The sequence below is a fragment of the Thalassophryne amazonica genome, chromosome 3 (assembly GCF_902500255.1).
Source record: "Thalassophryne amazonica chromosome 3, fThaAma1.1, whole genome shotgun sequence".
Taxonomy (NCBI): Eukaryota; Metazoa; Chordata; class Actinopteri; order Batrachoidiformes; family Batrachoididae; genus Thalassophryne; species Thalassophryne amazonica.
The window spans coordinates 74,415,931-74,436,735 of record NC_047105.1 but is presented as its reverse complement, the minus strand read 5'-3'; the positions used below and the strand labels follow the sequence as shown (position 1 = coordinate 74,436,735).

General features: G+C 39.9%; 1 protein-coding gene across 3 annotated transcripts in view; it reads right to left on the bottom strand.

Moving 5' to 3' along the window:
• Nucleotides 1–20,805, bottom strand: part of LOC117507050 (RNA-binding motif, single-stranded-interacting protein 2-like) — a 112,997-nt gene that overhangs the window by 43,852 nt on the left and 48,340 nt on the right. For all 3 annotated transcript variants that reach the window (XM_034166744.1, XM_034166745.1, XM_034166746.1), the window contains exon 2: nt 6,617–6,783. In XM_034166744.1, coding sequence (XP_034022635.1) covers nt 6,617–6,783 — 167 coding nt within the window. The remainder of the gene's footprint in view (nt 1–6,616; nt 6,784–20,805) is intronic.

Here is a 20,805-nt window from a genome sequence, read left to right as displayed (position 1 = left end):
GTAAATGTGTTTATCTGTCTGTATGTCGGCCCACCGGTCGGCCCATCCTTGCTTCTTGCCAAGTACATGCTGAGACAGGCTCCAACACCCTGTGACCCTTAATTGGAATAAGCGGGTTTAGAAAATGAATGGATTTTTATCCTTTTTTTCCTGTTTCTTTGTCAGTTACTTGACAAGTATTTCTAGTGAATAGACAGACTCTAGACCTTGGGTGTGTGTCGTGTCTTGAGATGACGTATGTTATGATTTGATGCTGAATATGATCGGGTTGTGGGGGCAACAGCTCCAGCAGAGGATCCCAAACCTTCCTGTCCCACACCACATTAATCACCTCTGACTGGGGAATCCCGAGGCGTTCTCAGGCCAGTGTGGGGATATAATCTCTCCACCTAGCCCTGGGTCTTCCCCAGGATCTCCTCCCAGATGGACGTGGCTGGAACACCTCCCGAGGGAGGCGCCCAGGTGGCATCCTTACCAGATGCCCAAACCACCTCGGCTGGTTCCTTTCAATGCGAAGGAGCAATGGCTCTACTCTTCTCACCTTATCTCGAAGAAAGTCACCAGCCACCCTTCTGAGGAAGCCCCTTTTTGGCCGCTTGTACCCGCAATCTAGTTCTTTCGGTCATGACCCAACCCTCATGACCACAGGTGAGAGTAGGAATGAAGACTGACCAGTAGATCGAGAGCTTTCATCACAACAGTAGGGCAGACCGAAAGCAATAATGCCCCTGCTGCGCTGCTCCCTTGTCCCCTCACTCATAAAGTTGAACTCCTTCACTTAGGGCAAGACCTCATTCCCTACCCAGAGTAGACAATCCATCTAAGAATCATGGCCTCAGATTTCAACTGAATCAATCATAACTTATTTAATTTGTGGATATGGAAGAAACAGGTGATGATTCGTAACTAAGGGTGTAATGGTACATGTATTTGTTTCGGTGCGGTTACCGGAGACTTTTCTGATGTTTGTCAACTGAAAGTGAAAGTCTCTGTTGTCACCGAGCTGCAGCAGGTCTCCACCTCCTCCGCTGCCTACAGCAGCCTGTCTGTAAAGCACTGAGCGGAGGGATATCTACAGTCCTCCTCACTCGGACTCGCTCAGCCTACTGACCTCATTTGCTGCGCTGTGATTAAATAGTCCCCAGACTTTGAGAAGCCCTGGCCTTGAGAAGTTATTTTATTTTAATAAGTGATGGCCAATTTTAATGGCAAAATAAATAGACAAACCAAAAATCAAGTTTATTTGTGGTTCTAAATATTTTTAAGCTGGTTTTACTCACTTTTTTTCGTCTCTCCCATGTTTTTTTTTCAAAACTTTATTTAAAAAGGTATATTAACAAACATTAAATGAACAGTTCTTAGAAAGAGATAGAAAATAAAATAAATTGTACAAAAGTAAATGGAGTCTTTAACATTAATTGTCTTTAAAAAAAATCCCTTATACAGTGTGACAGTTTTGGACAAGTTCATTTTTCAGCCAAAAAATATGAATGTTGAATAAAATTGAACAGGGCTTCATGCTGGAATAATTGTGCTGCTCTTTACTTGTGGAAAGGTTTTGTTAAAAGCTCTTACTAGTAATGGATTTTTATAATATTTCATACATTTGTCATTTATTTGAGAACATTTTATTAACTTATTACCAGGCAGCACTTTGCAATCATTTATTTTCCTGTTTGTATAATGTTACAATAAAATGTTGGTTTAAACAACAAGAAATTTAGGTTTTTGCATTTTGTGACATACTGTACCGAAATGAACCGAACTGTGACCTCAAGAACCAAGGTACGTACCGAACCGTAATTTTTATGTATCGTTACACCCCTATTCATAACTAAATAAAATATCTGCTCAGTGAAAACTTCTTTTGAGGGAGTTTTCACACAGAATAAGTTCTACGCTACCAACAATTTCAAGCAAATGCCACCAAAGTGATAAACACTGATGTGCTAATGATCAGTTAAGCTTTCACCAGAGATAACACAATAAAAAGAAACAGTGTTCAGCGTATTGCTTGGAGTGCTGTCATGACAATTCAAAGGTCTGGAAGTATGACTGTGTGACCTACTGATGCATCACAGCCCACAATACTTTACGCATTATTCCTGACCTAGCACCTTTTAATCTAACTTAAAGACTTATTTATTAGCTGGCTTTTAACATCTAGTGTATGTATGTGTGTTTTATTTTTATGATTCTGTGTTTTTACTGTAAAGCACTTTGGACACCATCTGGCTGCTGTAAAGCGCTTTATAAATAGATGTTGATTGATTGATTTATTGATTAAGTGACTGATTCAAGGCCACAGCACCTTGTAACACTGTTCTGACCACACATACAGCCATCTGACATTCTTTCCTAGCAGGTGTTGCTTCCCTTTATCTTACGTATTTAAGTTTTCCCCTCAAATGTGCCCCCAATTCCCATTCAGTCCCAAAAGCTCCAGGTCCTCTCTCCACTTCTCTACCACTCCACAATACCTTCTCTATCAGTCTTTTGAGACTTGAACATTGTGTGTGTGTGTGTGTGTGTGTGTGTGTGTGTGTGTGTGTGTGTGTGTGTGTGTGTGTGTGTGTGTGTGCGCACCCATACTGAAATATTAATGAGATGATGACAAATTCTCCACGTGCTTTAGTTCAAATGATGGATGTGGAGCTTCATTATGTAAGTATAGACTATGTTTAATATGTAAATCACAAGCAAACGATATACAGACGGGGCTGTGGCATTACTCGGAGCTCAATCACCAGCTTTTATTACTTGTAGCTAATGGGTGTTCGGAAAAATGTGTAGTTACTGTGCATCACCCACTGAAGTGATGGACATACAACACGGGCCCACAATCTTCAGTTTCACCGCAGTTGTCATGAAGTAACCGCAGGCTGCTACTTAGTTATAAAATAGAATAGGTTAGAATAGAATAGAATGGATCCTTTATTGTCATTGTAAATTTATACATACATACAACGAAATTCGTCCTCTGCGTTTAACCCATTCTAGTCCTGTACAGATCCTGAGGCTCATCCCTGGAAAACACTGTGTCAAGCATAAAAGCGTCTACAGCTCCCCTCACCCCCCAACCCCCAGACAGGACTGGATTCAGGGTCGGTGCTAGCCATTTGAGTGCCCTAATCACAAATGCTTTGTGGCGTACCCCCCTCCCGAAATAAACAATAATTCAGAATTTGTCAGTGTGGTTCACTTAATTTCCTAAATAACTTCTCAATACTCAATATTAAAGTAATATTGAGTTATTATTTTAATAATAATTTATTAATGTGTTGAAAACAGCTACAAATACATAATTTTGCATTAACAATGGCACCAAACATGATAAGAAATAAATATAAAATTTAAAATAAATAAATACTGCCACCATTATTTAAAAAATGTAATTAATAACTACAGTCTGTGGTTAATTAATTAAACTTGTCTCAGAAAAAAAAGATGTTTAACATTTTTCATGTTTCAGCTTTTAACACAGGATTTCGTGCTTTTCCTCCCATTTAGATCATTGTTAATTCAATTCTCATTATATTTTTGGACCATTTCATGGAAGAAACACCATAAAGTCAATGTAAATTTTCACAAATATCTGACATTTTGTACACTAAATTAATTCTGAAAATAATCAGAGTAATAATGAAAAGAATCAGCAGCTGCAGCATTAAACGCGGCATACAGAACTAAAATATTTAGCAGGATCTAACTTGTGATTGTGAAATAAATGTTAAATTATATGGCAGTTAAGGCTTATTTAACATAAGTGGGAATTTATGGCACGTGGAATTTAAAGCATCAAGTGTGTCAGTGGCCTGGCTGTAAACAAAGGATCATTCAGCTCTCTGTAGACTATTCCAGAAAACATGATTCCAAAAATGATCCGGGTAAGGGTCGCACTAGAGACTATAAAGTGGATGCAGCGGCTTAAAAATAAAACATACAGTCTGGATCTTCTGGAAGTTCTTACATGAAAAACAGCAGAAAAAAACCCCACAGTAATCTTCCAAGTAGGGCTGCAGCTATCGATTATTTTGGAATCAAGTATTCTAATGATTATTTTATCGATTAATCGGATAAAAAAAAGTACTTTTTTATCAACAAAAAACAATATCAGTAGTGGCAGGGCTCTACCTAAGCAATGGCACAATGCCACTGTGCCATCATGCAGATTTTTAAGTTTAGGATGTTCCCTCTCTCTCTGTTTTCCCAGATAATATTTATTTTTTTCACATTATTAAGAGTTTTGGAGCTTTGCCAAACCATAAGCCCAGGCGCTCTGTGAAATCTTCAGTCTGCGGACGGACATTCTTTTTTTTTTTTTTTTTCTTATTGCACATTTCATTTGCACTTTTATTACTGTGATTTATTCAGTGTTAGTGATATTTCTACATGCCGTACAGAGTGCAGCTCAAACCGAATTAATAGCTTAATTTCTCGAATAGTGTCCCACTCGGATATTCCCTCACACCGTCCAGAAAAAATTTTGATAAAGCAACGCGCGCCGTCTCGAGCAGCGTGTGAAACAACAGGAATTCAGCCGAGAGGGCGGGACCACATCTCACTCAAGGCCTTGCCCACAGGGAAATGACATCACCGACACGCGTGAAAAAAACTCACGCATGCGCACGAGGGTTCAAGCATGATCTGGTGTAATCGATATATAATATATATATATATATATAAAAACACACTGCTTCACTGTAAATGCATAATAAGTCCGTTCAGATGATCAGCACAGACCCTTTCTCTTAAAAGGCTTTATTTTACTCAGCATGCGGCTTTGTAAACTTGTAGCATCGCCTGCTACATTGATTAGTGCTTACATTAGTTATGGGCATGCTCTACGGTCTTCTTCTTGGTTTTTGTGGGAGCGCCACCTACAGGCCTGGCATATGGTACTACGCTTTAAACAAAGCTTCGAGGCAAAGAATTTACCTCAAACATTTTTGTCACGAATTACTCGATTAATCGTTTCAGCCCTATTTCCAGTCATTATACTTTCGCTCTCCTGAAATGTTAAAGACGAGAACAGTGTAGTTTTCTTCTTAAAAAAAAAAAAAAAAAACGCAAACATTCCAATGTGGCAACAATGATCCCGTGCACAGTCGGGATCATTACATGCACAATCAATCAATCAGTCAGTCCATGCGCGCAGTTCTCCCGGTGTGAGTGCACGCTGTGCAGGGCTCCTCTTGTCTATAGTGCAGCGCGAGACGCGCACCTTTTCATCAGTGAAAAACTCCTTCCTGTCTGCTATGATGCAGGCGGTGACACATGCACAGAGGCTGCCCACGCCGTTCCTGCCTGCGTGCCTCCCTCCTTATTACTTTTGTATTGCTTATACCTATTAACATGCTTTACAACAAATTTTTAGACATATTGTTACTAGTAGCCTATTATGATGATTTTTCATGAGGTTGTTTTTTTTTGGTGCCCTACGCACAGTGCACAGTGATTAGTGTGTGCGGAACGATGGCACTGACTGGATTAAACTTTCAAGAAGAATATGTTAATAACTTAGCTAATGTTAGATTAACATTATTTTTCAATGATAACCTCCACAGTAACATTGTTTGCTGTGATACTGATAACGATAAAATTGTTTAGATCAGAGGATAATTCCAGTGGATACTGTAACTTTTGTTAACGTTACTTCAAATGGCATTTTGAATGCACTCAAATGCAGCCTCTTGGTTTCAGTTCGTACATTTCATAAGAGAAAGAGTATAGAAATAATTTTCAGCTCATTATGAAGCTATGTGGGCAGCTACAGTTACATAGTTCATAGGAAACTTTGGTAATTAATGTTGTGTTGTGTTATGCCCAACGTTCAGTTGCACTTCTAGCAGTGACTTAGAAATTATATATATATATATATATATATATATATATATATATATATATTATATATATATAATATATATATATATATATATATATATATATATATATATATATATATATGAGACTGCATGGTAGAATATGAATATGATGCACTGTGCAAGAACATATTACCAGTGGCTTTGTTCTTGCTAAAGCCAAAGAAACGTAAATGTGCAAAGTTCAGTTTGTAGAGTCTGTCAATAGATCTGTAGGGACAGCTTAGAATCACCATTCCATCTATATTTTGTACTGTACAGCACTCCGAAGTTGTACAGTGTAAGAACGGCATGCCCTCCTCATTTGGTATGTTGTTTCATTAAATAAAAAATAAACCATTTTAACACAAGGAACCACATTCTTTGATGGCTACAATAAGTGCACCATTGAATTTTTATCCTGCTTTGTGGGTGTGATTTTTTTCCCTCCTGTTGACATCATCATTCATGTCAGTTTAAACAAATGTGTTTGTGAATAAATTAATAGCAAAGCCACAAAATGTTTATAAGTTCTTCATAGTGCTAGTCTCTAATTTTGTTCTTGAAGTTCACCAGACTGATGCATGTAACTCAAATTTTCTTCTAGGCAGCATGCACTCAGAACCTCCTGCCAGAGGGTCCAAGATCCACCCACCACAGTCTCACAAAATCCTGTGGGGAAACAATATCCTAAAAATGGACAGATGAACTTACGACAATGGACTGAATACAAAAAATGGTGGGCAATTACTCACGGTTGGCAGAGTTTGACCAGGTCTTGGTCTGTGGTACCAGGATGAAGGCCACGGATATACAGATTTGTTTTACTCAGCTGTTCCCCTCCCCCGCCACTACTGCTGCTGCTACTGTTGGTGTTGGGACTGGGGGGTGCCATCTGGTGGCCAGAGGACACATAGGACTGCTACAAATAGAACAAAAGATTTCAATTATTTTAATGTGCTTGGACAATGAAATACGAAACTCATTAACATACAAGAGCAATCACAGATCATAAAATGTTGCCCACGCTGATCTGTTCCCCACTTGCAACTGTGTTCCATTTGTGGAATGTCACAGTGAGAAGGTTTCCTTGTTGAGACACATTTTTGCTCATCAGATCCAAAGACATCATTTGATGCAAACTGGAAAACATTAGCAAGGGGCTTTTCATAAATAAAAATAATAATAATAATAAATAAAAAAAAGAGGCATGTCACTAGAGCTCAAATGCAAAATGTTAACAAGAGGTGTCAGTAGGTGTCTGGTTAAAAATGTGGACTCACCATCTGGCTCAAACTAATCATGAAAGAGAACAATGTGTGTTTTGGAAAATGCATCATTCATGAAGAAGACACAGAGAGCAGAATCTTCAGGGTAATTCAACAGCAACTGACATTACATTCAGAGAGGAAGCAGGCCTTTTGAAGTGACCAGGACTTGAAGCATACAGCCCCTGAGTGTTCCTATCTTGTGGAAGACATCATAGGGACAAGGTCTACTTGGTAGGGGAAGGAAACTTTGTTGGTGCTCAGTACAAGTTGGTGATGCTCAATACTATCCGCGTGACTGATGTTACAAAACAGAGCAATTAAGAAAATTCATAAACTTTATTGCAACTTTGTTTTCAAACTATACAGGATTAACAACTTTTTTATTCTAGGACATAAGGTTGCAAGCAACTGTCATTCTGCTGCTCATTGCCATGTTACAAATCAAAGGCATAAACTGAATGATTGCATCATTATGTGTGACTGATGTCACGTGATTGACATTACAGCATGTCACTACATATTTAAAGTGACAAAAAACTAATTTCTGCTGATAAAACAATGTACTTTGACTGGCAATTGCCATATTCTATAATTTGATGGCTTAACAATAGGTTATGTTGGTACTTTTATGATTTCTGGGCCAAAGCAGGTGCAGTGCAGGCAGCCAATTTCTCACTTCACCTGAGGTGTGCAATGTACTCACAAAACATATGCTTATGCAGAAGATGAAAAATCAGTTTATGTAACAGATAGGAAATGAGCCCAATTCATTCACATTTTGATAGGAGAAAAACATGAAAAAATAAACCTGCTTTGACATGGTATAGCTAACCTTCATCGCATCATTTTAACTGAACCTTTCTTTCTGCACAAATGAATATTTGCTCTTACAATTTCAAACACTATTCTCCTCAATGTCTAAAAAAAATTTTTAGCCTGTGACCTTCTGCAACATTTAATTACCCTTCAGTGTTAAGTGAACTTCCCTCACTCACTCATCTTCAACCGCTTACTTCAATTAAGGGTCACGGGAGGTGGAAATTATCCCAGCAGTCATAAGGCATGAGGCGGGGTACAACCTGGACAGGATGCCAGTCTGTCGCTGACATTTACTGTTTGGTATGGTTATGCATTTTAGGTCAAGGATGAAGACTGCCAAAATTTAACAATGATAGAGCTAATATTTTTGGAGAAGCTACAGATAGTAGCTAACAACACTGAACAATGGATGTTGCTAACTACATTCTGGACTCACATGCCATTCCAGCAGGAGGCGGTAAGTTATCTTTATATTAAAAGCGTGAGTGCATTGAGTGATTTTATTTGTAAATTCAATGTAAGTACATAATATAACTGAAAATAAAAATACATGGATAATGGAGGCATGATGTGGTCCATTTAAAAATCAAATGACAAAATAGGAGTAAAAATAAAATAATAACAGTAATAACAATAATAATAATAATATTAATAGTGTGTATATGATAACAAGAACCTAAACAATTTATAAATACATTAAAACAGTAAATTAACATTAAAAATCACACAATTAACAGGAAATAAAAGGGTTGAGTTCCTCTTCTAAAAATTGTTGAGTTCTAAAAACATTCTGGACTCTCACGCCATTCCAACTTCATTATACAAGCTTAATTATTACGCTCCTCTTTCCATGACAAAAACTCCTGTAACAGTGGAATGTGCCGTTCATTTCTAAACTGGAAGCTGTCTTGATCCGGTATGTCGTCTGACTAGCACAGGAATTGTGAAAAGACGTGGACATCAGCATTTTTACAGCACATTAAGACAGACGTGCGGAGGATTTCCACGCGTCGCGGTGGAGCCGCATGGCGCAAAGCAACGCCGTGATGAAGCCTTCCGGGACATGTTGGGGCATGTCCAGCTCATGCACAATCACAATCGGATAATCACACGACTGAAAAGCAACCGGAATCCATCTGAAATCCACCTGAAAGCCGTCCTGTGAGACCAACACGGAGGTGGTTTTGTGCCGCGTAATGAACGGCTCCATGGCACGTCCCTCCGTGTTTCTTTCCATGAAAAAAACTCTAGTAACAGTGGAATGTGCCGAAAAAGTGCTGATGTCCTTGACTTCTGCCTTTTTGTGAAAGTCACACGAGGTCCCGGATCAACAAAGCCTTCACGTTGGAAATGATCTGGTTGTTTCAGCGGGGTCTGAGCATGTCGATCGGCGCTGGGAGCGCGCCGCGCTCTCAGCAGTTGTGGGCCGTCCTTAAAGCGGCAGTAACACTCCTTAATCTGTATAATCCCCATAAAATCGTCCCTGAAAGCATATTAATTTTTCGAACGGTGTCCACCTGGAGGTCTCTCACAGTTTCTGGAAAAAGGTATGATACTTTATTGCCAGACCTCATATACACACACATATACATATATATATATATATATACATATATATACATATATATATATATATACATATATATACATATATATATATATATACATATATATATATATACATATATATATATACATATATATATATATATACATATATATATATATATATATATACACACACACGCAACAAAAATATAAACGCAACACTTTTGGTTTTGCTCCCATTTTGTATGAGATGAACTCAAAGATCTAAAACTTTTTCCACATACACAATATCACCATTTCCCTCAAATATTGTTGACAAACCAGTCTAAATCTGTGATAGTGAGCACTTCTCCTTTGCTGAGATAATCCATCCCACCTCACAGGTGTGCCATATCAAGATGCTGATTAGACACCATGATTAGTGCACAGGTGTGCCTTAGACTGCCCACAATAAAAGGCCACTCTGAAAGGTGCAGTTTTATCACACAGCACAATGCCACAGATGTCACAAGATTTGAGGGAGCGTGCAATTGGCATGCTGACAGCAGGAATGTCAACCAGAGATGTTGCTCGTGTATTGAATGTTCATTTCTCTACCATAAGCCGTCTCCAAAGGCGTTTTAGAGAATTTGGCAGTACATCCAACCAGCCTCACAACCGCAGACCACGTGTAAACACATCAGCCCAGGACCTCCACATCCAGCATGTTCACCTCCAAGATCGTCTGAGACCAGCCACTCGGACAGCTGCTGAAACAATCGGTTTGCATAACCAAAGAATGTCTGCACAAACTGTCAGAAACCGTCTCAGGGAAGCTCATCTGCATGCTCGTCATCCTCATGGGGGTCTCGACCTGACTCCAGTTCATCGTCGTAACCGACTTGAGTGGGCAAATGCTCACATTCGCTGGTGTTTGGCACGTTGGAGAGGTGTTCTCTTCACGGATGAATCCCGGTTCACACTGTTCAGGGCAGATGCCAGACAGCGTGTGTGGCGTCGTGTGGGTGAGCGGTTTTCTGATGTCAATGTTGTGGATCGAGTGGCCCATGGTGGCGGTGGGGTTATGGTATGAGCAGGCGTCTGTTATGGACGAAGAACACAGGTGCATTTTATTGATGGCACTTTGAATGCACAGAGATACCATGACAAGATCCTGAGGCCCATTGTTGTGCCATACATCCAAGAACATCACCTCATGTTGCAGCAGGATAATGCACGGCCCCATGTTACAAGGATCTGTACACAATTCTTGGAAGCTGAAAATGTCCCAGTTCTTGCATGGCCGGCATACTCACCGGACATGTCACCCATTGAGCATGTTTGGGATGCTCTGGACCGGCGTATACGACAGCGTGTACCAGTTCCTGCCAATATCCAGCAACTTCGCACAGCCATTGAAGAGGAGTGGACCAACATTCCACAGGCCACAATTGACAACCTGATCAACTCTATGCAAAGGAGATGTGTTGCACTGCATGAGGCAAATGGTGGTCACACCAGATACTGACTGGTATCCCCCCCCAATAAAACTGTACCTTTCAGAGTGGCCTTTTATTGTGGGCAGTCTAAGGCACACCTGTGCACTAATCATGGTGTCTAATCAGCATCTTGATATGGCACACCTGTGAGGTGGGATGGATTATCTCAGCAAAGGAGAAGTGCTCACTATCACAGATTTCGACTGGTTTGTGAACAATATTTGAGGGAAATGGTGATGTTGTGTATGTGGAAAAAGTTTTAGATCTTTGAGTTCATCTCATACAAAATGGGAGCAAAACCAAAAGTGTTGCATTTATATTTTTGCTGAGTGTATATATAAATAATAAATTAGGGGTGTCATGGTAGACAGAAGTCACAGTTCATATTTTTGTTTAGATGTCACCAGAGGTGGGACGAAGTCACCATCAAGTCATGAATCTGCAAGTCCCAAGTCAAGTCTCAAGTCAGCTTGCAAACAATTGGTGGTCAGTTGGTGGTTATGACTTGAGACTTGCTGATTCGTGACTTGATGGTGACTTCGTCCCACCTCTGGATATCACAGTTCGGCAAGAGTTTGGTTTTTACATACAGTATCTTTAAAGTGTGCAGAGAGCTGCCGTCACTTTAACACTTTAGCAAGTGTAAATGTAAACTTTCTTTTTTCAGTAAATGCTTACAAATTGGATTGCATCTCTTGTCATTCACATTGGGATTAATATATAGTGTGCAGTGCACTAAGTGTTTTGTTTGTTAAAGAAACCTCTGCCCAGAGGTAAAAAACCTCTGCTCAGACGCGTCGTCTTCTTTGTTTCAGCAGACTTCCGTGTCTGAGAGGAGGGCTGTCAATCAAATCTCGTTCTTCAGAAACGACTAATCACAGCAGATTCAGTACCGACCTTTGTTGCAAATAACTGTCACAGACCGCAGGTTCTTTTAATGTATTGAATCGACTGGTTAACCCAGAGTCTCCGTCTGGTCTTGTGTTATCTGGATCACTGTGCGATGATTTTTTTTTTGTCGTTTTTTGTTGAAAAAGAGTCATACATTAGGGCTTCAATTTCAGTGTCTCACTTAACTTAATTGATTCTAAATTATACCCCGAGTGCACTGTGGCCTTTCATCCTCTCACCTTAACTGAACTGCATAAAGTTGCTCAGGAATTAAGACCTTCTAATTGTCCTTTGGATGTTGTTCCTGCACAATTTTTAAAAAGTGTTATATCTGTCCTTAGGCTACACACTGTAAATGTTCCGAATGTTTCCCTTTTATCTGGCTGTGTTCCAGGAATTTTAAAGCATGCTGTGGTTCAGCCACTAATTAAAAAGCCAACCTTGGATCACAATATTCTTGCCAATTATCACCCCATTTCAAAGTTGTCATTTTTGGCTAAAATCCTTGAGAAAATTGTTTATGATCAATTGCAGTCTCATTTGGACTAAGATTTCAGACATTACTGATCCCAAAAGGGGCAATTACGTTTACACTCCAATTACCTCAGAAAAGAAACAGCAATTAATCCACAATTATTACTTGTTTACCGTAATAATGGCACACATCAAAACTAAAGACAATACATATACATTTGACATTGTTTATGTGCTCTAAACTTGAAGCAGTCCGTCACCCGAATTGAGCCAAAGTGGGTGAAGGCCACAGTAGGAGGGGCCTGCGCCGCCCTTTTGGCACTTTTGAAAAAGTTCAGTCTGGCTTCAAATCTCTTCGTAGTACTGAAACAGCACTCCTAAAAGTTTTAAATGATCTTTTAATTGTTGACTCTGGTTGCTCTAGGATTTTAGTTTTGTTATATCTGACAGCAGCCTTTGACACGGTTGATCACTGTATCTTACTGTCCCGTTTGGAGCATTATGCTGGTTTTAAAAGCACAGCACTGGACTGGTTCAAATCTTATCTTAGAGACCGAAGTTTATCTGTATACTTTGGGCCTCACCAGTCCAGTTCAGCACCCTTAAATTATGGTGTTCCACAGGGCTCTGTTTTAGGCCCCGCACTTTTTTCACTTTATATCTTGCCACCATACTCTCAAAGTACAACATGACCTTTCATTTTTATGCAGATGAGCTGCAGATTTATTTGCCACTTAAATTCCCCTCAAATTCTGTTGCTATTTTGGTAAATTGTCTGCAGGAAGTAAAAAACTTGGTTGGCCCAAAACCTTTTAATTCTCAATGAGAAAAAAAACAAAACTGAAATTGTTGTTTTTGGTCCAATATTGTCTGCTGGCTCGACTGATGTGCATGGTCCTTTGTCTCCCTATGTACATGACTCTGTCAGAAACTTGGGGGTAATTTTTGACAGCTCCTTTAAAATGGACAAGCAAATTAATTCTGTGGTTAAGGCCAGTTTTTACCAACTCAGAATCTTAAGTAAAGCAAAGACCTACCTTCCAGCTTGTGTTTTTGAGCGAGTTATTCATTTGTTAAAAACATCTCGTTTCGATTACTGTAACTCGCTCTACTCTGGGCTGGATCCGTCCTCTCTAAATCATTTGCAGCAAGTCCAGAACGCTGCTGCACGACTGCTCACAGGGACCAGGAAGCGGGAGCATATTACTCCTGTGCTTGCCTCGCTCCATTGGCTCTTGGTTGCATTTAGGACTGATTTCAAGATTCTGTTGTTTATGTTTAAGTGTTTAAATGGGTTGGCCCCTGAACACCTCTCAGAGCTTTTGACTCCATATGTACCACTCAGATCAGCGAGGTCTGAAAACCAGCTTTTATTAAATATGCCCAGACCTCGATTAAAGACTCGAGGTGATCGGGCAATTTTGGTGGCTGCGCCCAAACATTGGAACAGTTTGCCTTTACATATCAGAGCTGCTCCAACTCTAGAGTCTTTTAAATCTGCTTTTAGTACAATTTAAGTTGTATGTGTCTGTTTTTTTTTTTACTTGTCTTTTTTTTTTGTGGATTTTAACTGCCCTGCTTTTGTAACATTTTTGATATTGTTTTTTTAAACACGTGAAGCACTTTGGGCAGCTGGTGCTGGTGAAAATGTGCTATATAAATAAAATTGACATTGACAATGACATTGGTTCCCTCCCCCATAGTGCCAAAACCCTCTTCCATAGTGCCAAACGTTTAGAGCGAAAGAGCAGAAAACCACTTTGCACGAACAGAAACCAAATGGGGCAGGGCGCGCTGGTCACATATCCCTCCTCGCTCGCAGCACTTTTTTCCTCGCTTGGGGAGCAGTTTCCTCTGTGTGTGCGCGCGCACAGACAATTTGCACGCTTGCAGTTAATATACATGTGTGTGAAAAAAAATATAATACGCCTGAATGTATGTTTCATCGCGCGAATGCTTTTGGCACTAACCTGACACTATAATTCTGCACCACAATCTCAAAATCTAATACACTATGAAAGACAGCTAATGTACCAAGCACAATGTCTAAGGGTGTTTTCACACCTTAAAGTCCTGAACAAGGGCCAAACAAAGGTTCTTGTTTGTATTCATTTGGTTTTGTTGGCTTGGTTTCACAATGAAATGTTGAAAGAACTTTTCAAGACATACTTACATCCTGTCATCATCATCTATGTAGACTGCATCTCCCTATATAGTACATGATGTTAATTGATTTGAAGATTTGTGTGCGTATGATGTCAGTTTGTTGTCAATTTGATAGTTGTTTACATCTGAATGGTGAAAAAAAAATGAACAGATTATTTTCATTGTAACTACTCTGGACTGTTTAAGTGCAAAGAGCAGTGGCGGCTGGCCCATAGGGGGTGCTGGAGCGGCGCCCTCCCAGATGTGGAAGGGAAAAATTATAAAAAAAATTTTTTTTAAAAAGTATTATCAATGTCAGTTTTACTTAATAGTATGTGCCTACATATAATCCGAATGATTAAAACAACATTTCCACCAACTGACTCTCATTCAACAGTGTATTTCCACAGACAGAAGCACAGAACATATTTCTCTTCTTGGGCGATCACTCATCAGCCCCTTGAAGTGCAGCGAAATGACCAATCATGTATGTTGCTAATGAAAAATAATAAATATTTGTCCAATTAGCATAGCCAAATTTAATGACTTGGGTCACCTGTGGATTTATCAAAGTGCTGCTGTTTTTGGCGGAAACAGAAACCCCACTGACGTTTGGGTTATATTTATTGTTTTGTTTTGCTAGAGTAAGTTGAAGAACTTTGGGACTTTACGATTGCTGCTCCTCCTGGCCATTATGTCTGACTAGTTGTTAGGATTTACTCCCAAATGTTGCTCCTGGTGTGGAAAAGAGGATGATGTTTGTCTTAGTGGGTCAAAGCTGTGATCTTTGGTACAGCGGACCAGTTATAACAGTTAGGTAAAACCGGGGAAGTCTGTAACAGTGTTCAAAGCTGCAGCCATGGTGGCATCTTGGTCATAAAATATTGGAGCAGTTTCAACTTGATTTCAGTTTACACGTAATGAGGATCAGCCCACAGGAGTGAAATATTCTTTGGCGTATTCCACAGTCTAAAACGAATGGTTTGCTCAGTTTTTTTTAAAACCTAAAATAGCAATTTGCATGTTTTTTTTAAAGAAATTCTAACTCAGCCACTACTGAGTACACACAAGACACTTATAGTCAGACTAACTCAAGTTTAGCAAAGCATTAAATTAAGTGGTTTTGTATACTTAATTTGCTTTATCTTCTACACTGTTAATTAATTTTAACCAATTTAATTTAAAGGTTTGGTGTTATTAGTTAGCCAAATTATATAATTTAAGTGATTCTAGCTTCTTTATTTTGCCTCCATTCCACTCAGTAATGTTCATGCAAATTAGTACCTTAATTCTCTCTCCCTCTTTTTTTTTGGAAGGTGGTGTGAACATTGTAGTATGTACATAATGTTCCTTTGTCACTTGAGGAATTTTTCCATATTTTGAAAGAGTCTAAATTTGGTGATATTTTCTATTGTTAAAGTGGTGTCATTGTGAAACCCAGGATCTGTTTGGCTGAAGATAATGGCAGTGCAGTACAGTTTGGTGTACTATGTGTGTCAAATGGTGAAATGTTCTTTGCTCAAGAACTTGAGTGTTGTGTTGTATTTGATACTGTTCCTTTTCAAAGTATAAATGAAGACTAATATAGCTGTAAATGGTTAGCTTTATCTGCGAAGCTGCTGATTTTGAGAAGGACATGAAATGATTACTGTGGAATTGTAGTAATTTTCCAACTGTTCATTTGAATGCCTGTACTGAACTAGGCAGGGAAATCTATTGGCACACCAGCCCCACCAAGATTTTTTTCACCAGCAGCCACTGGCAAAGAGATACCTGGTTTCAATCAGGTAAATATGAATAATGTGTGTGATATTAGATAGAAAAACTGAGCTATAACTTGGGGTGCTTGCCTGCTGGCTGGCTGGAGGCTCCTGAACGGGACATGTCTCATTACTCTGCATCTCATTGGGGCACGCTTCCCTTTGGAAGGTCCCCTTTGCGGTTTGTAGCAGCGCAGCCAATAGGGAATCCCTTCTGGAGACATTTTAGCAGAAAACATACATGCACAGAGATGTGGATCCTGGATTGCAAAAAACTGCAGGTTGTATTACGTTGGTATCAGAACCTGATACAGAGACAGACAGACAGGCATGCGTACATACATACATGTACGTACATGCATGCGTGCATACATACATAGATAGATAGATACTTTATTAATCCCAAAGGAAATTATGTGGCGGTCTGTTGCTCCCATTCACACAGATAAAACACACATATTAAAAATGCATATAAAAGTAACAATAAATAATACAAGCACAATAAAATTCAAAATAAAAAAATAGAAGGAGTTTAAGGCCCTACATGGGACATTTCCAGCATATTGGATCGGATCGGCCGAACCCCTAGCTATAAACCTCAAAACAATTTGAAATTTTAAGCTACCATTTAGAGTTGAATACTCCCATTTTAATATAACGCTGAGCAAAATGGCAAAACTTTATTGTATTTTTGAATTAATTAATTAAAATTAATTATTAATTATTTTTGTATTACTTAATAGATTACGATAACCTGGCTCAACTTCTGCAACTGATCTGAAAGTCTGAATAATCTCAAGTGTTTTCACACTGCAAATTAACCAAACCATGGTTTAGTTTGATCTGAACCGACACCACTAAGTCTAAACACACATCAACCTAGCTGTATCTCTCAGTAGTGAGCTACATATGTTCTTAAAAGTCTACAACTCGAATACAACCAAATAACCAAGATAATCGTGGGAAGAGACCCAGGCCACTGTGGTGCTCTAAATTCTGTGAGATTGTTAGAGTTTGATTTCTACATGTGGAGGCAATTACAGTATTGTCTTCCTGTCATCAAGAGAAATAATCAGATAAAAGTGAATCAGCAAGTAATGAGCACCTTTAATTACTAAAAATCAGACACTGGATGTGAAAAGTGGCCTTGTTAGTTACTACTGGTGTTTAATGATGTTGATAAAAAGGTAATGTCTTGCAAGAGAAGGATGATTTTGTGGGAACTACAAAATATATTATATATATATATATTATATATATATATATATATATATATATATATATATATATATATATCATTCAGCCCTCATGTCAACACTTACCAATACTGCCTTCTGAGGGGAATGTGGAGAGTCCTGGCTGCCTAGTCCTTATAGGGAAGAGGGGCCTCTTAGCTTTCTCCATGTTGGGTGTTTTTTTTATGTTCGGAATGAGCCCACAGAAAACTTTGTGGCTTATATCAAAACCGAAAACTTAAAGAACTCAGACCAACATCTAGAAAGTCTGAATACAAGGAATGAGATAAGTGATTAAATGTTTGTAGAACAACCCAACTCACTGTTACATTTGAACATTTTGTAGTTTCTTACTATTTGTTTATGCACATGGTTCCCGAGTAGCAAAAATCTCCCTGAGCTTAGTTAACATTACATACTCTAAAACCAAAAGAGCTCAGACCCATACGATATCAGCTCACTACAACACCAGTGCACACACGTATAAATATTAATATTGCAATCATTTGTAATGACGGATATATGTCACTGTACAAAAACATGCTGACACCACAACTAAACCCAGTCCTCACTGATTGCTTTGGGCTGTTCCAGTACAAAATCTGTGTGCCAATGAATACTCGTAGTACACACAGGCAGTCAAACACACAATGAGTCACACAGAACATAAAGAACTGTAGAGCAACAAACATCTCATCCAGCCTCACTGTGGGATTATGGTTTTCCTTTGAAATATCAAACTAAAATATTGTGCAACTGCACAATATTATTTTTCTAAGTGTGGTTTCATTATGCCTTTGCCAGTGACAAATTACGCAACTAAGATTTCTCTTACCAGGAACAGGTCTACTGGCCTTTTTCCAAAGAGTACTGAAGCAATAAATAGCAGCGTCTAAGGGAGGACTGGGCTTGCCAGAAGATAAAGTTGCATTTGTTTTCAGAATAGGACTTATCACATTTGTGTAACAGCCAACATTTGGATTCAGTGTTGTGTATGGCCTCTTTCCTACAAGAGGACAGTCTCATTTTAAAGGCTGAGTGGATGGAGGTGGCAGGAGGACAATAGGTTAATTTCAGGTCAGAGGAAAAGGTCACTGATCATATGGGTGGTCTTTAAGAAAAACCCAGCAGGAAGACGTTGGTCACACCAGGAACACCAATCAATCCCCCTAATTACACAGTCTATAAGCATGGCCCCTCACCACTGTATCTTTTTACGAGCAGCTTTGAAACATTCAATAATAAACACTTTAATCCTCTACTTCTTCAGGGAACAAGTCAGCTGAAATATTTTCATGGTAGATGAAACAGACTTAGGCCCTGCTCGAGAAACCTTGTGTCTAGACTGATTTTGTCATAGTGGTTCAATTAATATAACACAGGAGGTTGTACTTTTTTGCCCATCCCAATTGAAGTAATTTAATATCGAGTATCTGCTGATACAGAGTCATGATCCAATACTTGTGTTTTCCTAGATAATACACGTCTAAAGATATGAAGCAGGCAAATTAAAGTCAATCTAAATTATAGGCTTGAGCTTGACAGTTTATAATGAAGAAAATACATTTTTATTTGTTTATATTTTACAAAATAAACAGATGTTTAAATATTAGTGCAGCACTGCAGTAGTGAAACTAAAACATTCAGACTAATATTGACTGAACATTTTAGTTGTTAAAAATATATTTTATTGCCTGAAAAGTGTCTGTTAGTAGGAGGAATCCTATTGACAAAATAATGAGAATTGGTTTATTTATGTTGAAAGTGTTACGGGATTGGCCAGTAAGAAGCATTTCACATGCACCATCCATCAGAAACAGATGGTGTATATTTGAAGTGAAGGAGAGCAATAATGTGTTTTTAAAGAGTACACCACAGAAGCACTGCCAGACCACTGGCTGACACTGTGTTTATGAAGCAGAGTGAGATGTAATGTGCATCGATGATGATTTTGGTGACTGAATTAGATTCACACATAACACAAATGAGGTGGAATGGCGCACAAGAGAGGATTTGAATGGCACTCGTGAAAAATCAGAGCCGCACTTGAGCGCGTCATACAGCAGTCGCCACATTCATTCGGGCACAGCACGTGCACTCTACCTTCTTGTGTCACTCGCACTGGAAACCCATTCCAGCAGCGGGCAAGATGATTTCACACTGCCATTTGATTGTGCTCGCAACATTCGAATGGCATGTGGAACGCATGTCGGACAAATTGTGCCGCACCTGAGGAGCTGCACAAAATCAATGGCCAGGTCAACCCCTAGCCAAATGGCGCGACCAAGGCAGCCTTCACAGCAGAGACCAAATGATGGCGCATGGCGTGCGAGTGCCCATTCAACTCACCCAAGGCCGGAGTCGGCTGGAGTTGGCCAGAATCCAGGTGCCACCCATGAACATCCAACACCACTCACAGGGCACTTTGAAAAGGTGGGGCCATTCATGCAGGCAGCACGAAAGTAGAGCGCAGCCGACCACTTTCGAGCTGGTTGTGGAAATGGCCCGCAATTTCCAAGTACCCTGCGGGTGTGCCGTTACCGAACAAAACACATGGCGTGCGAGTGTGCGATGTCCCCCCCCCCCCTCCTGGCAACACAAATGGCATGCAAGTGTGCAGTGTGTGTTTGTGTGTGTGTGTCGCCTCCAGCAACACAAATGGCATGTAAGTGTGTCATCCCACCCCACACCATGAGCCTACTGTCAAGGTGCAGCTGAGGTGGCTAAGGCGCACACATCTGGATAGCTGTCATGTCCATGATGGAACAGTTGACTGCTGTGGAACACCCATCATGGCATATCCAGCATGTCCCACTGGAGGTGGAATCACCAGCCAACAGCCTTCCCACACCACCACAACAGAGATACAAATAAAAAAACCCAGCCGTTCCGGCTGCATGTCACAGCACCGGCATGCCATCCAACCAGACAGGCACATCACGTGACACGCGATCGCAATGTCCACACGGTCTGTTCATCATGTGACAGCCTGACTGACAGCCTCACAGAAAGATCAGCATGGGCAGCTCAATTGCCCCACATCCTGGAGCCGTGAGCCCATTTATGTGAGCGCGTTCCTGCTCCGGACAGGTGGGCATGTCGCTCATCCATGATGTGATGTCCGTATTGACATGATAACACACACTCACATCTACTACAGTTATGTATTTGTCAGGGGACCGTGGTTGACATGTAATCACGTCATGGGTTGGATGTCATTCGAAATCAAGCACAGAGGGAGCTGACCACGGCGCATGGCCAGTGACTGTGTTCCTGCGGCTTGCACCGCTCCATATCGCAGCTGCGGCGTCAGCGCAATGCAA